At 38.5% G+C, this 24,237-nt stretch overlaps 1 protein-coding gene across 1 annotated transcript in view; it reads right to left on the bottom strand.

Moving 5' to 3' along the window:
* Nucleotides 1–2,569: 2,569 nt before the first annotated feature.
* Nucleotides 2,570–24,237, bottom strand: part of fbln1 (fibulin 1) — a 177,559-nt gene continuing 155,891 nt past the window's right edge. The window contains exon 17 of the mRNA XM_043709278.2: nucleotides 2,570–2,967. Within this exon, the coding sequence (XP_043565213.1) occupies nucleotides 2,828–2,967 (140 nt within the window). The 3' untranslated portion in view covers nucleotides 2,570–2,827. The remainder of the gene's footprint in view (nucleotides 2,968–24,237) is intronic.

Raw genomic sequence — 24,237 nt, 5'->3', positions numbered from 1 at the left:
CAAAAACCCAAACTTGCCTCTGCTGCAGCAACCATGAATCAATGCTGGGAACATCTCGTTGATGCAGGCGCTGCCAGGAATCCAAACCCACCTCCAATGCCACTATCACAAGTCCGCGCCAGACCCATTCAAATCTGTTCTGGGCTTACTCCTCATCAATGCCATTGCCGTGATCAAGCTCATCATCAAGAGGTAAGTAAAATAGAAGAGAGAACAAAAAGAAAAACAAGTGAAAAGAGAGAGAAAATATAAGAAAATAAATGAAAAGAAAAACTGATGGGCCAGACATGCCCTGGATTCTGAAGCCCTACTCCATTGCCAACTTGGTTCTTGTATAAATAGTTCTGATTTTTTTTATGGGATGTGGGAATCACAGGCTAGGTCAGCATTTATTGCTCCTTTCTAGTTGTCCTTGAGAAAGTAATTTGTGGGAATTCATAAAACTCGTGACAATTTAATGTCATTTAAGAAATATTTCATCAGCAACATTTTAGACCGCAGTGAAGCTGTTTTAGTATTTGAATGAAGTGGCCATTCACATTACACAAATGACGATGAGTGTAACGGCAATGATAAGAACATTTTGGGTTTTGATGATTAATAAACCTTCACGCTGTTATCTTTGTTGTATTGTTCTGTAACAGTAAAAGAACATTTTGGAAACCTATATGCACTGAAATAGATTTAGCTGAATAGTTCTTTTTAATGTCTCTGTGCATGTCTAGTTGGTGAAGAGGTTTTGAGGGAGCTTCCAAACTTCTCATCCCCTTTCCTTCCATATTCCATCTCAACTTCTCCTCTCCCATTCTCTCTATTTCCCCTAATTTATAAAACATTTGCATGAAATAAGTTAAAGACTAAAAGACACCTAAAATCTTTGATTAAAAGGCTTTTTTTTTGTATATGGATAGCCGATTCTTCCTTTTGAAGGAATGAACAAGCTGTCCATGTGTAATTACCTTCTAGCAACTTACGATGCCATATCATAGAAGGACTTATTCACCCGAAATACCACAGTTTCACTGTAAGAACTGCACCAAGTCTTCCACTACCAATATCATGTTAATCGTTTTTTGGAAATCTGAACATTTCTCATCCATAAATCTGAACATTCTTATCCATTGAGATTGAGTCAAAACTTAGAAAATACTTATAGTCAAAGGTTTGGAACATCAAACCTTTCCAGCAGTCATTATTTCATTTGTACAATGTCTTGATCTGTATTTAAACATTGAATGAATAATGTGAAGAACCCCCAAAGCTTTTCTTTGTCTCCCTTAAATTGGAGATAAATATTCTGTGGTGCTTTGTGAAATAATTAATACATGTGCCATTGATGTACAATAAATATTATATTATAAGAATAGCACTGGCACTTTTCTGGAAATTTGCCTACACAGGCTGACTCACCAAACTGCAAGGATTGATCACAAGAAACATAGGTAACTGCATTAGAGTCTTAAATATCAAACAATTGCATATCTTTTGTTCATGCTGACAGTTTGCAACAAGTACAATTTTATTTTAAAATGCAGATGTGATTGTTGCTGCTATTTTTAATAGTTCTGAACAGCAAAGTATGGAATTTTCTGCGTATTTTCCCCTGGAAAAAACATGAAATTAGGACATAAAACAAACGTTTGACGTGAAAAATTGAAGAAATCCGCTCTTCCTTTCTAAGCTCCTGATGATCCCTATGTCACAATGCCTCTTGATTCATTATAGTGGTCATGTTCTTAAACTAAAACAGTTATTCACATGCAAATAGAAGTAAAATTAAATCCGGAATTTTGGACACAGCCAGAAAAAAAAATTCTTGAGTTTTATTATAATTTTCAAAGTGATTTTCAAAATATAATTATTCTTAGGGATTTGCATTGTATTTCTTTGAGTGCATTTTTATGATATGCATAGAAATGACATTAAATCTGAAAAGATTTAATATTTACATGACTTTATTAAGTGTGGATATTAGTCTAATTAGATGGCTTGAAACTTTAATTTTCAAGTTCAGTGCAGTCCACAATCCTTGAGTTGAATTCTATTTATTTTTGTTTATGCCCATGTTTAAGTACCTATATTTATTATTGAGATTGGCTGCAAATTTGGGTTGAATTAGCCATTGGGAAAATAGGTGCTCGAATGTGCATAATTTTTGGGTGTAACTTACTGATTATATCCCCACAGGAAATTCCAAACCCATGTGTTGGATAACTATTGACACATTAAGAACACTGCAAGTTTTTTCTAAAGTATTTGGAGCTTGTAGAGACAATGAATATTGCTCATCAGTCTATCTTAACACAAGTAATTTTGTTGAACTGATGTGGAATAGCTTGAACAAATTCAGAGCAGTGCAAACTATTAAAAGGAGACAGTCTGCAGCAACCAGTGTTTTATTTGACAATCATTCAAGTGCAATTTGTGTTCAAATAGTTCATGCATCACAAAAATGTTATAATGTGGTTATTTTTGAGGAAATTGATGTGCCATTGTTCAGTTGTATGCACTTCAGGTTTCAAGACTGTCCAACTTTGATAATCTCTCTGACTTACTTCACACTGAAACGTAATTTTTCTAGGTACAACTTTATTTGAAAAATATTGAATGTAATGTAGTGAATTTAAAAAAAACATTTTATTCTAAATATAAACTTGAGAGGAAACATAGATCTTTGATAAATATGCAACTCTGCTTAATGCATTCTAATCATACTGATGCGGATGTTTAAGGAGTAGAAGTGAAGTACAGAAGAATTTTTCCTGTATTACTCAGTGGTTTACATGTGTGGCCAGTTGTGTAGGTTAACTTTGTATGAAGAATGCCTCTAGAACCAGTATTCCGAGATGTAGATGGTAACGTACACAATGTTGCGATGAGACAGTTGCCCTGTCAAATAGTAGTCCATTTCCAGCTTTAAGGTGGAAGTGAATGGTCCAATAATTGGTTTCACTAATCGAACAACACCTAGAAGGGAAAGTAAAGGGAACGTGAATGCAAAGCAGACACTCCATATTACCAACTTGTAATTTTTATCATGAGCCAAATTGGAAGCTACCTTTAGTATATCTTTACAATCTATGAGATTCAGTTCAAATGTCTGATGGGATACTCATCACTCACCTGGACCAGTACAATTAAAATGTTAACAAGGTTTAACATCATTGAGCATTGACAAGATTGTTAGTTCGACACCCTTTGCCATTTGTCAGTGACTCGAACATATCATATCCGCATAATGCACTGCAGCAATTCACTGAGCTTATTTCAACATCGCTTTCCTGGTAATTCTTATATTAATTTTCTTTAGTTGGTGGACAAGAGTTTCATATGAACATAATGTTTACTTTTGTAATTTAAGTGCAATTTCAACTTAGTGATGACAGGGTAAATGCTGAGTTTAGTCAGATGTTTGTGTCTCGGACCAGCTAGTTGGTGATTTTGGTTCTACAGCATTGACACATTCAAGACTTTCTTGGTGCTGTCCAGATTTAAGATCCTTTCCTCAGTGATGTGATCTGGCAACACAGTCTCTGCGTGCTGGACTGGACTGTTTAATGACTTCAGTGGTTTTAAAATCACGGACTTACCCAGTGCTGCCAGATGGTAAGGTTTGCTTCCATTCTGCAGCATAACACACAACAAACGTTCTCCCTTGATGCTATCAGAACCATGGCTATTGCTTTGCATCACCTGTCTTCCCACTTTTTGTACCAATTCCAGTGAACCCATGACCAAAATTTGTATAGAGTACTGCTATATTCTGAGACTACCCAAATTTCCCAATCCTGATAGAAGTGTACATTGGAAATTACCATTATAAATGTTGGACCTAGAAATTTACAATGAAAACATTTAACAGGAAATGTTTCCAAATGTTTAAACATTATGTATGTATATATAGACATATTATTTATGTATTATATATACTTACATAAAAAAGATGTGTCCATAAAGCAAAATAAACACCAAATAAATATTTTGGAGTCACACACATAAAAAGTGTAAAGAAATGATGGAAGTTATTTTAATTATAGAACCAAAGGCTGAGAATTTGGCAAGAGTGTGGAAGTGGGCTCTAAGTTGATCTCTTCAGAACAGCAATTCCAGAATCAGAGGCTGGGATTTTTTTGGGAAGCATCAGGCATCTCGCTCCTAGCAAAAATGTGAAATAGCTCAGCTTTGATGGTGCCAGGGCCTTGTATTCAGATTAGCAATCAATTAAATTACTACTGCCAGGCCTGCCAATTATGTATGGCTACTGGAAGAGCTGCTGACCTAATGGAATGAATTGGCAGCAATAGCCAATTAAAGGGAATTACTGCTTGTTTGTTAAAGACCTTATTATACACCTTATTAATGGCATAACTCAGCTCATTATTATTCAGTTTCCTATCCTACCAACACAGCAAACAAGCTAAATGTTGAGAATTCTTAATATGGACATCAGAGCAGGTATCTAGTGGTTATGTATTTTATGCCCTCAACAAGAACTAATCAGCAAATGAATGTTGAACAGCCTAACAGAGTCATAGAGATGTACAACACGGAAACAAACCCTTTGATCCGACTCGTCCATCCCAACGAGATATCCTAAATTGATCTAGTCTCAGCACCTGGCCCATATCCCTCTAAACCCTTTCTGTTCATATACCCTTCCAAATGCCTTTTAAATGTTGTAATTGTACCAGCCTCCACCACCTCCTCTGGCAGCTCCTTCCATATATGGATGAAAAACTCTCTGCATGAATATGTTGCCTCTTGGGTCCCTTTTAAATCTTTCCCCTCTCACCTTGAGCCTATGCCCTCTACTTCTGGACTCCTCCACCCCAGACAAAAGATCATGTCTATTTACCTATCCATGCCCCTCATGATTTTATAAACCTCTATAAGGTCACCCCTCACCCTTCAATGCTCCAAAGAAACCAGTCCCAGCCAATTCAGCCTCTCCTTATAGTTCAAACTCTCCAAACCTGGTAAAGCCTTTGTAAATCTTTTCTGAACCCGTTTAAGTTTCAGAACATTCTTCGTATAGGAGGGACTCCAGAATTGCATGCAATATTCCAAAAGTGGCCTAACCAATGCCCTGTGGAGCCACAACATGACCTCCCAACTCTTATACTCAATGCTCTGACCAATAAATAAAAGCATACCAAATGCCTTCCTCACTCTCCTATCTAACTGCAACTCCACTGTTGTCTTGACTCTTTTTGTCCTACTGGGGACTGCTTTTCTCCTGGAATGAAACAGAGCTAGAAAATAAGGGAAGTTAAATTAGGTGGCACAGTGGTTACTTTTAGTGCAGGTGGTGAGATTTGTTGAGCAAGTGAGTAGGCAGCGCTGAGGCCACATAGGGTTAGTGCTGTTGCCAGTTGAGGTGGATGACAGTGAGTGATCCTCACTCCTTCTTAGATGCAAATTTCTTGATGTTCCTCAGGCTGAGTTTTTAATTGCATGATTGAAAACTACCAGTTATGAAAATAAAAAGAAAATCTCTGTTGAGATGAAATATGAATTTTCAGTTAATAAATGAAATGGATGACACATGAATTCACATTTGATGATTTTTTACTGTATCAAATGACTAAAAACAATAATGAGTTTTGAGAAGATTTGTAGCTCAGGTTGAAGTTCTGGATGTAGGTTTGCTTGCTGAGCTGGGAAATTCATTTCCAGATGTTTTGTCACCCTACTAGGTAACATCATCATTGGGCCTCCGGGCAAAGCACTGTTGATGATTTCTGCTTTCTACTTATATGCTTGGGTTTCTTTGGGTCGGTGATGTCATTTCTGGTGGTGATGTCATTTCCTGTTTTTCTCAGGGGGTGGTAGATGGGGTCTAACCCGATGTGTTTGTTGATAGTGTTCCGGTTGGAATGCCATTCTTCTAGGAATTCTTGTGCGTGTCTCTGTTTGGCCTGTCCTAGGAAGCATGTGTTGTTCCACTTGAAGTGGTGTCCTTCCTTATCTGTATCTAAGAATACTAGTGAGAGTGGTGAGAGTGATGATACTAGTGATGAACATCAACTAGCCACAAAACAACATGACCCTCTCTCACTAGTATCCTTACATAGAGATAAGGAAGGAAACCACTTCGACTGGGAGGACACATACATCCTAGGATAAGCCAAACAGAGACATGCATGAGAATTCCTAGAAGCATGGCAAAGTTTGTGAGAAGATTTGTAGCTCGGGTGCTCGTTGTTGTGGTTCTGTTCGCTGAGCTGGGAATTTGTGTTGCAGACGTTTCGTCCCCTGTCTAGGTGACATCCTCAGTGCTTGGGAGCCTCCTGTGAAGCGCTTCTGTGATCTTTCCTCCGGCATTTGAAGTGGTTTGAATCTGCCGCTTCCGGTTGTCAGTTCCAGCTGTCCGTTGCAGTGGTTGGTATATTGGGTCCAGGTCGATGTGCTTATTGATTGAATCTGTGGATGAGTGCCATGCCTCTAGGAATTCCCTGGCTGTTCTCTATTTGGCTTGTCCTATAATTGTAGTGTTGTCCCAGTCGAATTCATGTTGCTTGTCATCTGCGTGTGTGGCTACTAAGGATAGCTGGTCGTGTCGTTTTGAGGCTAGTTGGTGTTCATGGACATGGATCGGTAGCTGTCTTCCTGTTTGTCCTATGTAGTGATTTTGCAGTCCTTGCATGGGATTTTGTACACTACACTGGTTTTGCTCATGCTGGGTATCGGGTCCTTTGTTCTGGTGAGTTGTTGTCTGAGAGTGGCTGTTGGTTTGTATGCTGTTATGAGTCCTAGTGGTCGCAGTAGTCTGGCTGTCAGTTCGGAAATGCTCTTGATGTATGGTAGTTTGGCTAGTCCTTTGGGTTGTGGCATGTCCTCGTTCCATTGTCTTTCCCTTAGGCATCTGTTGATTGCTGGGGTATCCGTTTTTGGCGAATACATTGTATAGGTGTTCTTCTTCCTCTTTTTGCAGTTCTGATGTACTGCAGTGTGTTGTGGCCCTTTTGAATAGTGTCTTGATGCAACTTCTTTTGTGTGTGTTGGAGTGGTTGCTTTCGTAGTTCATCCACAGATTCAATCAATAAGCACATCGACCTGGACCCAATATACCAACCACTGCAACAGACAGCTGGAACTGACAACCGGAAGCGGCAGATTCAAACCACTACAAGTGCCGGAGGAAAGATCACAGAAGCGCTTCACAGGAGGCTCCCAAGCACTGAGGATGTCACCTAGACAGGAGATGAAACGTCTGCAACACAAATTCCCAGCTCGGCGAACAGAACCACAACAAGAAGCATGGCATTCCAACTGGAACTCTATCAACAAACACATTGAGTTAGACTCCATCTACCACCCCCTGAGAAAAAGAACAGGAAATAATATCACCACAGGAAATGACATCACTGACCCAAAGAAACACAAACATATAAATAGAAAGCAGGAATCGACAGTGCTTCTCAGTGAAGATGTTACCTAGTAGGGTGACAAAACGTCTGGAAATGAACCTTACAGCTCAGCGAACAAACCTATATCCAGAACTAAAAACAATATTAAGTAAATATTTCTAATAACCAACTCATAACTTAAATTATACAGAGGGATGTTTATCACACATTGTACTTTCCTCAGAATCAAAGTTCTGATAGTCCACAGACACTCCCAGCTTCCAATGAGTTTATGTTTTCCCATTCGATGTGAAGTTATTTCAAGCAACCATTTCCAAGGAGCCTCAAATTTTCCAAAGATTCATAAATCCAGTACCAACAGCAAAACCTATTCCTTTTCCCACTTCCAACCATGCCAAACCCAATGCTCTTCCCACTTGCTGCGATGCCAAGGAAAACCTCCTGGATTTCCTAGCTGGTTGCAGTACGCACTTGTTTGACTCAAGAATACCTCCCTCTTATACCTGGCTTCAGTAGCTCACAAAGTACCAGCAATCTCTTCTTTCTGCTAACCATAAGAACTGCTGTTCTCTACCTCTCTCTCTTTATCCCAAAAAGTTGGAATCATCAAGTCTATTGACTGATAACACCAGTGACCTTAGCCTTTACTCCCAAGTATAAGAACTTTGCACTTTGCTCAGTCAGACCCTTGACTAAACCGGGCTTGTTGCCAGGTAGAATTCTGAATAGCTATCTGTTTGGGATAGAAATGCAATACTGTAGTAATACTGTCGTAATCTGCTTCCTGACTTGTTGTTGTCATATAATCTCTGTCTCAAGATATACATTGGAAACATCCATTTTATAGATCGTTCAATAAAGATACAATACAAGCCAAATTGTTATCCTGTGAACACATAACATGGTTTTATAGTGGAGTTGTGACTGAATGTTGAAGAGCTGTACAGAAACGCTAGTAAAACAGGAACACACAAATGTACAGAAGTGCTGTAAATTGCAAACAGCCACAAGAAACCACACGAAAGGAACACAGATGAAAGCACACAGTAAGGTATAAAGACAGCAAACATTCCTTTTCCCCAGCACTGGTCAAAATGAAAGGTTGAATGAAACAGAACCAGCAGATTTTCCACTTACATTGGTAAAATAAGAAATTGTGTTAGATTTGATTAACAAGCAAGTAAGTTAAGAGTAGCTACACTTTATCACTGTTGTGAAGAGGGTGTTTCAAGGAGTATTACATCTTAAATCTCTCCAACGAACAGAAGGAACAGACTGCAGAAGTTTTGAAATATATGAAAACATGCTTTAAACCCAAACCAACATAACTTATAAATGTTATGTGTTCAGTATGAGAGCTCAAGGTGAAATTATTTAATATGTGATTGCATTAACACCGTTCAAGGAATCTGTTTATTCGTGCAACTAAAGATGATCACATTAAAGACAGGATTATATTAGGCATAAGAGATCCTGCAGTAAGCATGCATATTTTGAAAGTTACAGACATATGCAGAGGTACTGATGCAGAGTAAATCAGTGACTAAGGTATATTCAGGTCTTGCATTATGCTGAGATACATTTCAGGCCAAAAGTGAATAAAAATTACACACAGAAGCAGGATACAAATACTGTGGAGGACACTACATGAAGAATGTAAGGCATGTCCAGTATTAGGAAGGCATATCCAGTGTGTTCTTACTGCAAGAAGTCAAATCATTTGCACACAAGTGTTTGGCCAGAAAGAAGCACAACAATTATATACAGATGGCAAAAACAGAATGCACTGAAGAAACTCAGCAGGTGTGGCAGCATTATAGCAACAGGAACAAACTTATATTTGACTCCGGTGACCCTTGTCAGAACTGAAAGAGTTAGGAAATAGTGGTATTTATGCTGATGACAGGGCTGGGATTGGGGAAGGAGTGAATAGAATACGTGCAAAGAGAGAGAAGAAAGAAAGGACAGGAAAAGAAAGGGATCACTAAAGATTAGCTGAGAAAGAGGTAAATGGTGAGTAGTGTGCTAACAAGAAGTGTAAATGATTGAAAATGGATTGGCTGTGCTGGGAGCAATCCATCCAAAACAAGATCTTACAATATGGGGGTGGGTAACCAACATAGATCAGGATGTTCATCATCTGAAAATAGATATAGATGACCATTGAAGAGATTTTAGCTGAAGATTCTGACAAATCGTTTTCCATCACTGGCCCAACTGACTCAACGTGTGTGTTATAAATCATTCTGCACCACATAACAGGTATGTTCCTTCAGGTTTGTAGGTGATACACGGTTTGTGAGTATTCGAGTAATGGCTACAGAAAGAAGATATCAGGTCAAAATAAAATCAACACTGGAATTCACAGGTCGGTGCAAAATTGTTCAAAATGATGATCTAAAATGAAATCCTTGAAAGAAATGTTGAAGCCACATGATAGCACCAGACCTGTAGCAATGGGACATTTAGTCTGAGAGCACAACACAATGAAAAGAATGAAGATCTGGAGTTTCAGATCCTAGACTGCAAGCAAAAGCTACTCATCTCAGCTGGAGCAAATTTAAAACTTGGACAGTTAACCCTCAACATGCAAAAAAGAGATTTTCAATGTGTAGTAGCCCACCAGAATATTGACTATAGAATTGATCCTAGAGCAGTACAATGATATCTTTCAAAGTCTAGGATGTCTTCAAGGAGATGAGAATGCAAGGTCAATTTAGCATCTACCAAGGAAATTTCCAGTTGCTCACAAAACTAATCTTAAAGAAAAGATAGAGATGGATAAAAAGGGAGTAATCAAGAAAGTGACAACACCTACAGAATGAACTAGCAAGATGATAGCAGTGAAACAATTTGGAAAACTGAGGTATACATCGACTCAAAGGAACTAAATAAAGCTTGAAGACGGCTCCCTACCCCGTGTCAACCATCAAATAAATGTTTCCACAAATTGAAAGGCAAAAATCTTTACTACCCTTGCTGGTAAGTGGCAAGTGAAGATGAATAAAATCAGCAGCTTTCTACAATCTGCTTCCAGTTGAGGAGGTACAAATGGTTGTGTAACAAATAGTTGACTCTGTTATTAGAGACATTGTTTGAATGTGGCATACAAACAGGGAAAAAACTGATATACATTGCTGACATGCTGTTGAGTGCAGAACTTCGTTTGAATACAGTAGAGGACATTATGGTAGAGTGTGAAATCCTTACATCCTAAATGAAGGAGCAGTTTAAAGTGCTCTGGATGTCAACAACCCAGCAGACACATTGAATCTGCCAGACAAGCCCCTTGCTCAAATTAAGCAGACTATCCAACAAAATGCTACGCTCCAATTTTTGCAAGAAATGATAATGGAAGGATGGCCTAAAAGCATTAGGGATACTTCTACAGTCACAAAAAAATATTAGCAACATGGAGATGAATTGGCAGCCCAAGATGACATCATATTGTATGTAGGAAACACAGTAGTTATCTTAGAGAGTTCAAAGGAGAGATGCAGACACATATGCACACCAGGAGAAGTTGTTCCTCAATTGCCCAATTAGGAAGATGTAAACTCACCAACTGCATTGACCACAGGTCAACCATCAAACCCAGAGGTCTACCATACCCCAACATTGAAAATGGCAGAACAACAGCTACTGTGATAGCAACAGGTAAAATAGAAATTACACTTCTCAAGAAGAAACATTCCCCAAGTGAACAGCCCATGACAATATGCTCATGTATAATATGAGACTGGCAAAATTTAAAGATCATATGTTCAATGCATGTATGAAGACTGACAGGAACAATAAACTAAGATAACTGTTTTGTGCATAGTGGGTGATTTGAATAACTTGCAATGTAAATGATAATGCTCTTTTTTGTGGGTTTTTTTCTGTATCAAAAGAGATAGAAATGCAATCGTATACTGATGTTCTTCTGACTTTCTGTTGTTGTGTGACCTCAACAATGAACACTTATTAAAGGCATTAATCTTACAAAAAGTTCAATAAAGACAAAGCACAAGTAAAAAATGTTGTCTCATGGTCTCATAACAACAATTGTAAGCTAAAGTTTAAAGACACAATCCAAAACATTATAAAGCCAAACCTCACAATTATAACAAAATAAAGAAGGACAATCAGCAATCTTTGTCAACAAAAGAGAAACTTCATCTCAGAATGTATTGATAAAAGCTATTCTAAGAGGTCGGTGGTCGTCTTTCTCCTTTAACTGCTGCATTGTTGTAATTAGAATGCTATCATGATAACTTTAGGTAGAGTAGGTTGGCGTTGCCTAACAATGCAACAGTTTAAGGAGAAAGACAACCACCGACTTCTTAGGATTGCTGACATTGTATGCCAGTGTGGGACGAGATAGATACTGACATCTGGGCAACTATGAAATAAGCTGCTCTGTCCTAGGTCATGTTGAGTTTCCTGGATGATGTTATGGCAGCAGCCATTACACTTTTGATTTGAGCTTTTAAGATAATGGAGAAGCCTGAAGAATAGGATGTGAGTCACTCATCACAGAGCACCAAGCCTTTGTCTTGTTCTTGAAAATAGTGTTCATATTGTTAATCCAAGATAACTCTCAATTTATTGATGGCTGTGTATCTTGCTGATGATGGCCAACATTATGATTTTCTGGTTCCTAGCCCTTACCTAACAACTATGAGATGTGAATGTTGCCAGTCATTTGACAGTATAAATCTGGATGTTGGGTCGAAGTCATTCTCTTCTTTATTATCTCATATTTTTCTACATTTAGCATCATCTCTACTTACTTTTCAGTCACTGAACTCTTGACAGTTTGGTTTCTTTATTATCACAAGTTTGGATGTTCACCTACCTATCTGTAAGTCCAAATAATTTAGCTATGAAAAGAATAACAGCAGTCCCAATATTACTTTCTAGGGTACCACACTAACATCCTTCATAACCTGCCTTTCAGCCATCTTTTATTCTTAATATCAGCTCTACATTTTATGCCATATACCATTTTATGCCTTTTTGTCAACTAAGTTTTTAAGTGGCTTTCCATTACAACTTTTCCAAGTCTGTCGCAACTGCACTAAATTTTCTTCCCAATCATTTATATTTTTCATTGCTCTCAAATAAATCACTGCACCCTTTACAATTTTTTTTATTCATTCACAGCATGAGGGCCTCAATGGCTAGGCCAGTATTTATTGCCCATCCCTCATTGCCCAGAGTGCAGTTAAGAGTCAACCATATTGCTGTGGGTCTAGAGTCACATGTAGACCAAACCAGGTAAGTTAGCTTCCATAACTAACATTAGTGAGCGCGATGGTTTTTCTGACATCTAATGGATTCATGGTCATCATTAGACTCTTAATTCCAGATTTTTATTGAAGTCAAAATCCACCATCTGTCATCGTGGAATTCAAACCCGGGTCTCCAGAACATTACCAGGGTCTCTGGATTAACAGTCCAGAGATAATACTGCTAGATTATTCGCCTCCCCACATGTTCATTCCAGACACTCTCATCCACTTAAGAAGAGTTTCTCATTAATGCATTGATACACTGTTGTGTTTCTACCACAAAATGTATCCTGTGTAAATTCACTATCCTCTGTAAATTCATTCAGCTATTCTGCCATTTCAGTATCTACCATAATAACTTACCAACTATTACAACTATTCTCAATGTCTCTGAGTTAGGGGCATTTGGGGGTGTTGGCAGGGTGTGGGGGCTGAATCATCCAGTATTCCTGCTTCTACCATTTATCTAACAACATTAAAGACTACATGTCATGAGGGCAAAATTTGGCTTGGCTGTGATCCTATACAGAGTTGAATGATTTGTCAACACTCACCGGTTTTGGTTCAAATATGTGGAATTTGGTTCAAATTTGTGTTAATGGAAAAGTATCCAACTAACAATAAATCCCTTCAGCAAAGGAGAACAGAATATTGGCAAAAGAACAATACATTCTATGGCATTGCTAATTACTTGAAGAAAACCACAGTGTTTAAAAATGGTGATGCTTTTATGTAAGGATTTATTTTGTAATTTTAGAAGTTTATTGAGATCTGCGAGTTCCAATGGACTGAATGACATTCCAGTAGAGCAGTCCCATTATAAAAGGAGAAGGATAAATAGAATTTGCAAATTATCGATCTGATCATCTGATATCCTTGATACCATAATCACCAGGAGTCAGTAGTAGACATTTAACCAAGCCATACAGATGCTAAGAAGAAGTAAAACAAGACAGTCAACTTTGCTGTCTGTGTTTGAATCTGATGAAACAATAATGTTTTCCACAAAATACAAATGAGAATGAAAGGATCACATGCAAGTGCACCTCACGACAATGTAAAATGGAAATCACTTATTTCAGAAACACAGCTAGGTTCTCTGACACAATTTGAAAACTAAAGATCCTTGAAGGCAATAAAATACCCAACAGTGATGTCAATGTCAGTGAACGTCCTCTGGGAAACCAAATTTCCAAAACTTCAGTGAACTGCATCTGAATATTTCATTCTCAAGCAGCACACTTTTGCTCTAACCAAATTTTCAGCCTTTTTTAAAGCCAAAGACTTGGAGAGAGATGGGTGGAGTGATAAGCCTCCTTTTCTTAGAGTCATATAGTCATACAGCATGGAAACAGACCCTTCAGCCCAACTTGTCCATGCCAACCATGTTTACAAACTAAACCAGTTCCACCTGCCTGCATTTGGACCATATCCCTCCAAACATTTCCTATTCATGTATTTACCCAAATGTCTTTAAACATTGTAATTGTACCTGCATCCACCACTTCCTCTGGAAGTTTATTTCACTCTCTGTGTAAAAAAGTTGCCCCTCATGTCCTTTTTAAATCTTTCTCCTCTCACTTTAAAAATATACACCCTATTTTGAACTGCCCCACCTGAGGGAAAAATCCTTTGCTATTCACCTTATCTATGATTTTATAACCTTCTGTAAGGTCACTCCTAAACCTCTAACGCTGCAGTGAAAACAGTTATTTGAGACAATTGTATAAATAGTTTATTAACCAGAATGAAAATTGAGGGAGATGTTGTATAAAGCAATTAGTACCTGAAAGAATTAACTGTCATGACAAGATACGAGCTGCTCATATAAAGGACTGCTCCTAAAGGAACTAACCAGTCTGTTCAAAGTGTAGTCTTGTGTGTACCAGAATGTTTCAGTGGCAGTAATCTGTACTTTTCATTTGAGGTTGATGCCTCAGAAGAGACTATCATGTACAGGGAGTCTGTGTTTAGGTTTGCCCTATTTAGTGTTGTTTTACTTTAACCTCACTAAGTTATTTGTACTGGAATTCTTGCTCATCTTTGCAAGATTTGTTATAATATTGTTTACAGCAGTACATTACCTTACTTAATTGGCACCATTTTGGTTTTTTCCTCTGTTAGACTAGAGGTCTCTCCCAGGTCACAGCCTCACCCTGTCCTGCCCTGATGTCTGAGATCTTCAGCAAGAAACCACAGGAGCAGGCCCCAGACTGTCAGCCAGGGCTGCCACTCACCCCTGACTGTGGTGGAGTTGCCACCTGGCAGCATCTTTGTGAAGGGCTGTCATTGCCTCCCAGGGTTAGGCTGGACAGGGAATGTCAGACACCTCCAAGCTCAGTAGCTCCCCTTCTCCACAGTCCACAGGGTATTGAGGAGTTCAGAGCTCTCATTGGAGAAAATATAGAAAAGATTTACAAGAATGGTTCAAATGATGATGGACTTCAACCAGGAGGATAAGATTAGAGAAGTTGGGACTGTTTTTTCTTGCAGAGTAAAATGTTAAAATATTTTCAAAGTCGTAAGAAGAAGTCTGGACTGTAGACAGGGAGAAACTCTTCCTGCTCTCAAATAAATCAAGAATGAGACAGCACAGATTTAAAGTGATTTGCTAAAGAAATAGATGCAATGTGAGAAGAATGTTTACATGCAGCAAGTGGTTCAGGTCTGGAATGCATTGTCTGAAGATGTGGTAGAGACAAATTCAATCAATGTATCCAAAATAACATTAGATGAATATTTAAATAAATGGGCAGGATTATGGGGATGAAGATGTAGCTTCAAATGACCTTCTGCATAGTAGGAATCTGTGATTTTGTATCTGTAATACCAATATTTGGTGCCAGTGAATTCACTCAAGAGTATCTCAGTTGATTCATGTGGATGCCTACAGTATTTTAATAATTGTAGTCTCTTAAATTCAGTAGCTATTAGGAATTGCTAGCATGTCTTCAGATAATGGACATCCTGATTCATTAAACTGATTGAATAGTTCAATTTACATTGCACACTTTCCAAAGTTGCTTCAACAAAATCAACATAAAATATTTGATCGCATGGGTCTAAAGAACAAGTACCATGCTGGAGAAATAACAGGATAAAATCTTATATGCATGGGTTTTCTATTGATATAGTTATGATCAAATGAAGGCTATGGATTGAGACTACTGCAGTTTACTAATTTCATTTATGTTTTACAGGAAGGCATTATTTTATTCATTCCTGGGATGTGCATGTTGCTGGAAGGCAAAGGGAAAAATAGTCATGAGTCACCTTCTTCTACTTCTCTAGACCATGTGGTAAATTAATTAAGCCTTTTAAAAATTTGTAGGTGGCCTGACAATGTGTATGAATGCAAATAATTTTGAATAAAATGTAAAATTGGGCTGTCAACCCATGAGGAAGATAGAATCAAACTTTTAAAGTAGTGAACTGAAATGAGAGAGGACTGTTTAAAACCAATGATTTGCAAGAATTGCTGCATGTTTTGAAAAGCAAGTAACCTAAGTCAAGGATCATCTATGCAACTGTTGATCACATGAAAGAAGTGAAACTATCACTGTATTCTAACAGATGAAAGGCTTAACAGACAATCAATTTTTCAATGTATAATTTCAGTTATATCACACTGTAAATTTTTGCTATAAATTCTGTGTTACGATCGAGCCCTCCACAATCACCTGATGAAGGAGCATCGCTCCGAAAGCTAGTGTGCTTCCAATTAAACCTGTTGGACTATAACCTGGTGTTGTGTGATTTTTAACTTTGTACACCCCAGTCCAACACCAGCATCTCCAAATGTTGATCACACAGTAATTGAAATGGTTTTAGATGAACTGGGGCTGGATTTAGATGGGTCTTTTCCTGGCAACAAGAAGTTGATTCATCAACGGAAAGGAGAATTCATGAGAAGATTAGAGGTTTAAATAGTCGAGTCACATGCAGATGGTTTATGATTGGTTACCTGTGGCGAGAGTCTGATTACTTATAACAAATAGTAATTCTTGTTAAGTAAGGAAATCTGCTCCATGCTTTCTATCAATCTCAGTCTGAAGATCAGGCAAATTAGGGGATTTTGTGTACTCATTTTAAAATTCTTAACTTTTGTAACTCCATGACATGACATTAAACCTAATTCTAATTATAATATTTAGTGAGATTTGATTTCCAACACCCCAGTGACAGTTGAGTTTGCACCCTTGCATACTGGCTCTAGAGAAACTGGCCAAGGGATAAAACAAGTTATTTTTTTGACCTTTAAATGTGTGACCAATAAAGAAGCAAAAAAAAGTAATAAACAAATTTGGTACGAAATAAATTTCACATGTTTGAATTCAGATCTTTCTAATTAGAGGGGTTTACTGTAAATAGGGTTAAGTATACTTTACTGAGCAAATTTGGATTACAATCATCAAATAGCCACATTGAACAGGAACTAAACAGGTCCAAATTCAAAAATAAATCAATGGAGCTCTCAGATTCTTAAATTTATTGTTATAGTTTTTAACTGGAGTAACACAAGAACATTTTCTGTAATGGAAGACTCAGTAAGCTTTTGCAAAATGTGTACATATGCATGCATTCCAATGGATATGAGAAGCACAGATCATTCAGAGCTGCACCCTGGAATGTACAAAGATTGGAGAGCTGCCTACTCCCATTTCAGCTGTCTGATGAGACAAGTTTATTTCTAGCTGTGAATCTAGTTGTGGTTGCATAGGGATGATCTGAAGGGACTTTTGAAAATGTTTTTAAAACATTGATTAATTCAAAGCAGCCCACAAAGGCACCAACCAAATAAACACATAACACAAAACAACAGCTTTTATTTTTATAATTAAAATTGCCGACTCTGTGAGCAATAAATGTCTTTGACTAGTTACAAGTGTAGTTGGTTCTACATGGAAGCCGGAGAGACGCCACAATTAGTAAGGAGGTCCACAAAAACATTATGGTAGATGTAAAACAGCTAATAACCTTGGCATGGTTCCTTGGGGGATTTAAATTAATCAAAGCAGAGTGAGATAATCCAAATGTTCAGAGTGATAGTTGATGTTAAAAGAATCATGATTTACACTACAATGATAAAACACCAAGGGAAGTTGACTTAAAAGGGTTTGAGCACCACAAAGTCATTAAACATGCACATCTCCTTTCTTCAATATTATGACTGTTGGGTTGTGTACAGTTAAATAATGTTGAGGTTTCTCCCAATTTTCTGGAGTTTCTGTGGGCAGAATTTTCCCAGTGTAAAATTGTAGGCAACGGTGAGAAAGTTGAAAAAAACAGCAAGAATAGAAAAATGAAATTCTCTATGTCAAGGAAAAAAAGTCCATTCTTCCCTTTAAGGTTTCATCAGCTAAATGAGAATCTCATTGGTCAGCAATGAGGGCCCTACTTGCATGAACTAACATTTCACTATTAGATCATTTTGCCTGATTTCTATGTAGTTGGCTGGTCTTGCAGGGTTCTGTTGAGAAACCAGACAGTACCAATTCCCAATTGAAAAATGAAATGCTGTTCTTCCAACTTGCACTGAGCCTCATTGGAGCACTGCAGCAGGCCCCAAGAGAGAAATGGTAGCCGGGAAACATGGTGATGTGTTGAATTGGCAGGCAACAGGAAGCTTTCCATCCCCTTTCACACCAGGTCTTCAGCATAAATAGCACCATTTCCTTAGTGCTACTTGTTGTGAAAAAGGATCACTGGAACTGAAACGTTGATTCCGCTTTCTCTCTTGACATGTTTCCAGATATGCTGAGTTTCACCAGTAATTTGATTTTGTTTCAGATTTTCAGCATCCACAGTTCTTGTGTCAGCTCCAAACTTGAAAGTCAGAACTGCAGCTTGACAATGTCTTCTCCAAGTTGATCATCTTAGGACACTCTCATTGGCAGTGACCACTCTCACCCACTTACCATGGAAGTTGGCTTTGTCAAAACACTAACCTCACCACCTCAACCAGATTAATTTATAATGTAATCCAATGCATCTATATTGTACTTTGCACCTTACATTGCAGTGCTCTTGTCGGGCTATTCTGTATGCAGAGACACACCCATCTCATACATTGGAATAGAAAGCATTCCGGGCTCTTGGCTTGATCTCTTAATGCTTACTGATTTTGCATTGATTTAGATGCACACAGCATTTGTATATTGCCTCGATATTAACACAGACAGAAAGCCAGGCAACTTGTCAAGGGGACAGTCATATTACTACACCAATTACTACAGCATGTGTTAGCAGCCTATGAGATAAGCACCCTGCATGTGCTTCAATGAGATGGCTATGTCTGACAGTCTAAAAGTATAGTCCTCAGTTGAGTCAAGGAAACTATGATCAGTCAGCACCTAGTGCCACACATAGTCAAGGTCATCATCCGATCTCAGTCCCGGGGTTTGGACATGGTCAGTCAGGCTTGGAACAGACATGGTCCAGGGACCTGCAAGACTCCCTCACAGAGGGAGACTTCCTACTTAACAGTTTAACTCCCTTCCAATTTTAGTTACCTTTCAGGTTCACATCTCTCTGATAAGCCAGTTCAAATCAACCCCCAACCACAATAGCAAATCTCCCAGAAAGGATATCATTCTCAGGACTTGTTGAGATGTAAGCCGTCCAGTTTATACAGATCATTTCCATTCAACATGAGCCTGAATGCCTCAGAAATCTGATGCCGTCTGTCCTACAACCCCTCTCCAGCTGCATGTTCGATTTATCGATCCTCTTGATTTTATGCTCATGAGCAAGTGGCACTTGGAGTAACCCTGAGATTACTGCTCTTTATGTCCCGCTTTATAGTTTGCTTCCTAACTTCCTGAATTCTGATTTCAGGACCTCATTCGTCTTTCTACCACGAGATTAGTACCAATAGTCAAATAAAAAGAAAAATAAAGGGGAGCTAAGAGGCAACATGAAAAATTCCAGTAAGGTTATAGAATACTGTGGTCAAGGAGGAAGTGTCAAGATTTATGCTACTACAAAGTATGAAGTTTAGCCATCAATGAGGTGGATTTTAAAATAGTTTATGAATATACAAACAATTAGCAGAATAGGCAGATAGTGACAAAGGAAATTTAATTTGGATAGGACTTAAATATTGCTAAAAGGAGACTAGAAATAGAAGTTTTTTTATTTTGTAGTAACCAGAATGAGGAGACAAGAAATAGATTTGAAAAAAAGAGACATCATATTCTACAGCATGAGAAGAAGTTTCTGATTGCTTGGATGTGGCAATTTAGCAAGAACAGTTAACTGTCAATTTATGCAGACAAAAGGAATTTGTACATGCCTTGCACCTTTTCAAAAGAAAGGGTCCAACAGCCACACCCTGTTGCAGCTCCATGACAATGTCTAAGCAATCAGAATCTACCTGCCTGGTGTGTGAGTTGAAAGTAATTGTTCTTGCTTTGTGTCCATGCCAACAATGGCCGAACCATCAGCACCCTCTTCACACTTTTATTTTTAAGACTGTTTCTTGCATTCTAATTTGATGACTAGAAAACTAGAAAAACTTCAACTTCTAGTCTCATTTTAGCAATGTTGAAATTCTGTACTACCAAGTATTTCTTTGATGTGGCTCAGTATGAAATAATGCATAGAAAATGAGTTTGCATTTAAGGAATAGAAGTTTAGGAGTTCAGATTAATAATTCCTGAAGGAAATAAAGTTTCAATAAAGGTAGCAGCTGTTGATATGGAAAGAGAAGAGGATACACCAGTAAAGAAAGTAATTTTTCTTTACAAAATATTTGTTCAGTCACAGTTAACGCTAATATATTTCTACCTAAGTAATACTACCTAAGTAGAAATAAATTTACAGGAGATTTTACAAAGCTTTAAAACTTATGATCGGTTCTGATAAAGTGACCTAACATCATTCCTACTGTTTGTGAGTCTACAATGAAAGAACCATCCTCTCTATAAGTGGTACAGGAAGAGGACAAAGATTAAGGAGAAAGTACTCACCATCATAAACATCAACTTCAATAAAATGAATTGCAATTTTTATATTTCCTTTAATATTGAACACAAATCATTGCAAAGGCATTTTTGAAAATTGAAAGCCAATTAAACAGATTTTTAGGAAGGATAACCAAAGGTTTGGCCAAAAAAGTTAGGTTTGGTAAAGAATCTTATAGGAGGAGAGAACAGTAAGAAGGAATTAGGAAAGGATTTACAGACAGGGCCTACTTGGAAAATTGATGTCATAGCCTACAATGTTAGGGTGAAGGGAGCAGCAAATAGGCTGCACAATTAGAGATATCTGGAGGGGGTTTGAGCTGGATTGAGATTAACAGGATTGAAGGGTTTAAGTATGAGAATAAGAATTTCAAATTTAAGATGCTAAGGGATGAGAGCTTTCACATTATTGGTGAGTGAAAAGGACTTGTGGTACAGCCTCTGGGCAACAATGTGGTGAAGATTATTGAGAAGCCAGAGGATTGAGAAGCCTTTAAAATCCATGAGGATGACTAAAAAAAAGTGGGTGAGAAGCTGAAATATAAACGTAAAAGAAGATTGCAAAGGTTTTTTTTTAGATGTCTAAAAGGTAAGAGAGAGGCAAGGGTGGACATTGGACTGTTGAAAAATGAGGCTGGAGAAGTGGTAATGCGAACAAAGAAATGGCAGATAACCTGATTAGGTACTTTGCATTAGTTTTCACATTGGAAGACACCAGCAGCATTCCAGAACTTCAAGAGAATCAGTGGGGCAGAGGTGGATGCAGTCACAAAGGAGAGGTTGCTGGGGACGCTGAAAAGTGGATAAATTACCCAGACCAAATGGATAAAACCCCAGATTGCTGAAGAGATTGTAGAGGCATTGGTGATGATCTTTCAGAAATCATTGAAGTCAGGGAGGCTGCCAACAGACTGGAAAATGGCAAATGTAATACATCGGCTTAAGAAGGGCGAGAGGCACAAGACAGGAAACAATAGGTTGGTTAGCCTGACCTTGGCCATTGCAAGATTTTAGAGTCCATTTTATTTGATGTGATGTGATTTGTTATTGTCACATGTACCTGTGTACAGTGAAAAGTTTTCTTTTGCATGAAGTACAGGCAAATCATGCCAAACAAAGATCATACAGCAAGGAATACAAAGTTACACAAAATTGCACAAAACGCCAGACCAACATTAGATTTGAAATTTGAGAGGTCCATTCAGAAGTCTAATCACAGCGGGAAAGAAGCTGTTCTTGAACTTATTGTGGTTAAGCTTTTATAAGGGTGACATTGTGGGGTACTTGGAGGGCATGGTAAAATAAAGTGGAGTCAGCACGGTTTCATCAAGGAGAGGTTACACCTGACAAATCTGTTAAAATTCTTTGAGGAGGTAATGAGCAAATTAGACACAGGAGAGCTAGTGGATGTGATTTATTTGGATTTTCAGAATCATAGAATCCTTAGAGTAGAAGGAAGCCACTCAGCCCATTGAGTTCACAGCAACCCTCCAAACAGCATCCCACCCAGACCCACTCTCCTACCCTATCCCTGTAACCCTGCATTTCCCACAGCTAATCCACCTAATATATACAGCTCTGGACACTGGGAAATTTAGCAAAACCAATGCACCTAAACTGCACATATTTGAACTGTGGGAGGAAACTGAAATCCACACGGACATGGGGAGATCATGCAAACTTGACACACAGACAGTCGCCTGGGCCTTTAACAAGGTGCTGCATAGGAGGTTGCTAACTAAGATACAAGCCCATAGTGTTAGGGACAAGGTATTGGCATGGATAGCAGATTGGCTGACTGATAGAAAGCAAAGAGTGGCAATAAAGGAGTCTTTTTCAGGATGGCATCCAGTGACTAGTGGAGTTCTGCAGGAGTCAGTATTGGGACCATTGTACATTAATGATCTAAATGAAAGAACTGAGGGTATTGTTGCTAAGACGACAGATGACACAAAAGTAAGTGGACAGAAAGGTAGGGTTGAAGAAGAGGGGAGGTTGTAGGAGGACTTGGACAGGCTAGGATGTGCAAAATGAAGTGGCAGATGGAGTACAATATGGGAAAGTGTGAGGTGATGGACTTTGGCAGGAAGAATAGAAGCATGGACTATTTTCTAAATGGGGAAAGGCTTCAGAAATCTGAAGCACAAAAACACTTGTGACTCCTAGTTCAGGACTCTCTTAAGATTAAAATGCAAATTCAGTTGTCAATTAGGAAGGCAGATGCAATGTTAGCGTTCATTTCAAGATGATGGAATACAAGAACAGAGATGTCTAACTGATGCTGTATAAGGCTCTGGTCAGACCACATTTGGAATATTGTGATCAGGTTTGGCCCTAAGGAAGGATGTGCTTGCCTTGGAGGAGGTCCAGAGGAGGTTTACAAGAATGATCCTCTGGGTGAAGGGCTTATCATATGAACAGTAGTTAAGGACTCTGGGTCTGTACTCAATGGAATTTAGAAGGATGAGGGGCAACCTTATTTAAACTTACAGAATACTGAGAGACCTGGATACGTCGACATGAAGAAGATGTTTCCACCAATAGGAGAGACTAGGATCTGAGGGCACAGTCTCAGATTGAAGGGTCAAACCTTTAGAACTGAGATGAGGTGGAATTTCTTTAGCCGAAGGATGGTTAACCTGTGGAGCACATTGCCCCAGAGGGCTGTGAAGGCCAAGTCACTGAAAGTATTTAAGAATTAAGATAGATTGGTTCTTAATTGGTAAGGAGATCAAGGGTTATGAGGAGAAGGCAGGAGAATGGGGTTGAGAAACATATCAGCCGCGATAGAATGACGGAGCAGACTCAATGGGACAAATGGCCTCATTTTGCTCATATGGACTGCAGAGCTTTGTATGAGGTGAAATTTGGATGTGAAGCTGTCCAGGGCATTATAATGATCATGTCTAGAGATCACAATGATATGGATATAAGTTTTAGAGGTCTATGGTTTTACACAAGGGATGGAACTGGATGATGTAATAGAAAGTGATCTTAATGATGGAGATTAGGTGAAGTTGGAAGCTCAGGACAAAATAGGAATGGAATGGATAGAATTTCTAACTGATGGCCCCTGCAAAAATGACAACAGTAATTGGTCAATGACTGATAGTCAGTTTCAGTGGGCTTTGCCGTAGCTCTTTAAGTGAGCCATAACATTTGCTCCACACCTCAAAGTTCCTAGCTGATTGGAAGGGTAAGCAGAATGAAGTGATCGATCTATAAAAGAAGAATTTCTAATTACAGTGATCCAGACAGGTTTGCAAAACTCAACTGGATTTGGTTTTCGAGGGTAAAGCAACCACAGGAATTAAGTGAAGGCCTGGAAGGGCTGGAGATGCTGCTGCAGGTCTGAGTGACTTCAGTGAATTGAGGTCTAACAAGAAAAGGAGGAAGAAGCCAGCCACTTAGAAAGGGATCTTGATCATTGGGCCAATGGGTTGAAAAATGGCAGATGGAGTTTAATCTGGATAACTGCAAGATATTGCATTGTGGTACAACAAACAATGGCAGGCCTTATAGAATTAATGGTAGGGCCTTGGGTAATGTTTAGAACAGAGGGACTTAAGGGTGCAGCTACATAATTAATTGAAGTTTCTGTCACATATAGACAGGGTGGTTAAAAAG

The sequence above is a fragment of the Chiloscyllium plagiosum genome, unplaced genomic scaffold, assembly GCF_037043375.1.
Source record: "Chiloscyllium plagiosum isolate Xiang-an unplaced genomic scaffold, Cpla_swu_hap1 HiC_scaffold_19, whole genome shotgun sequence".
NCBI lineage: Eukaryota > Metazoa > Chordata > Chondrichthyes > Orectolobiformes > Hemiscylliidae > Chiloscyllium > Chiloscyllium plagiosum.
Note: the sequence above shows the minus strand (reverse complement) of the source record. Positions and strands in the feature narration are given on the sequence as shown.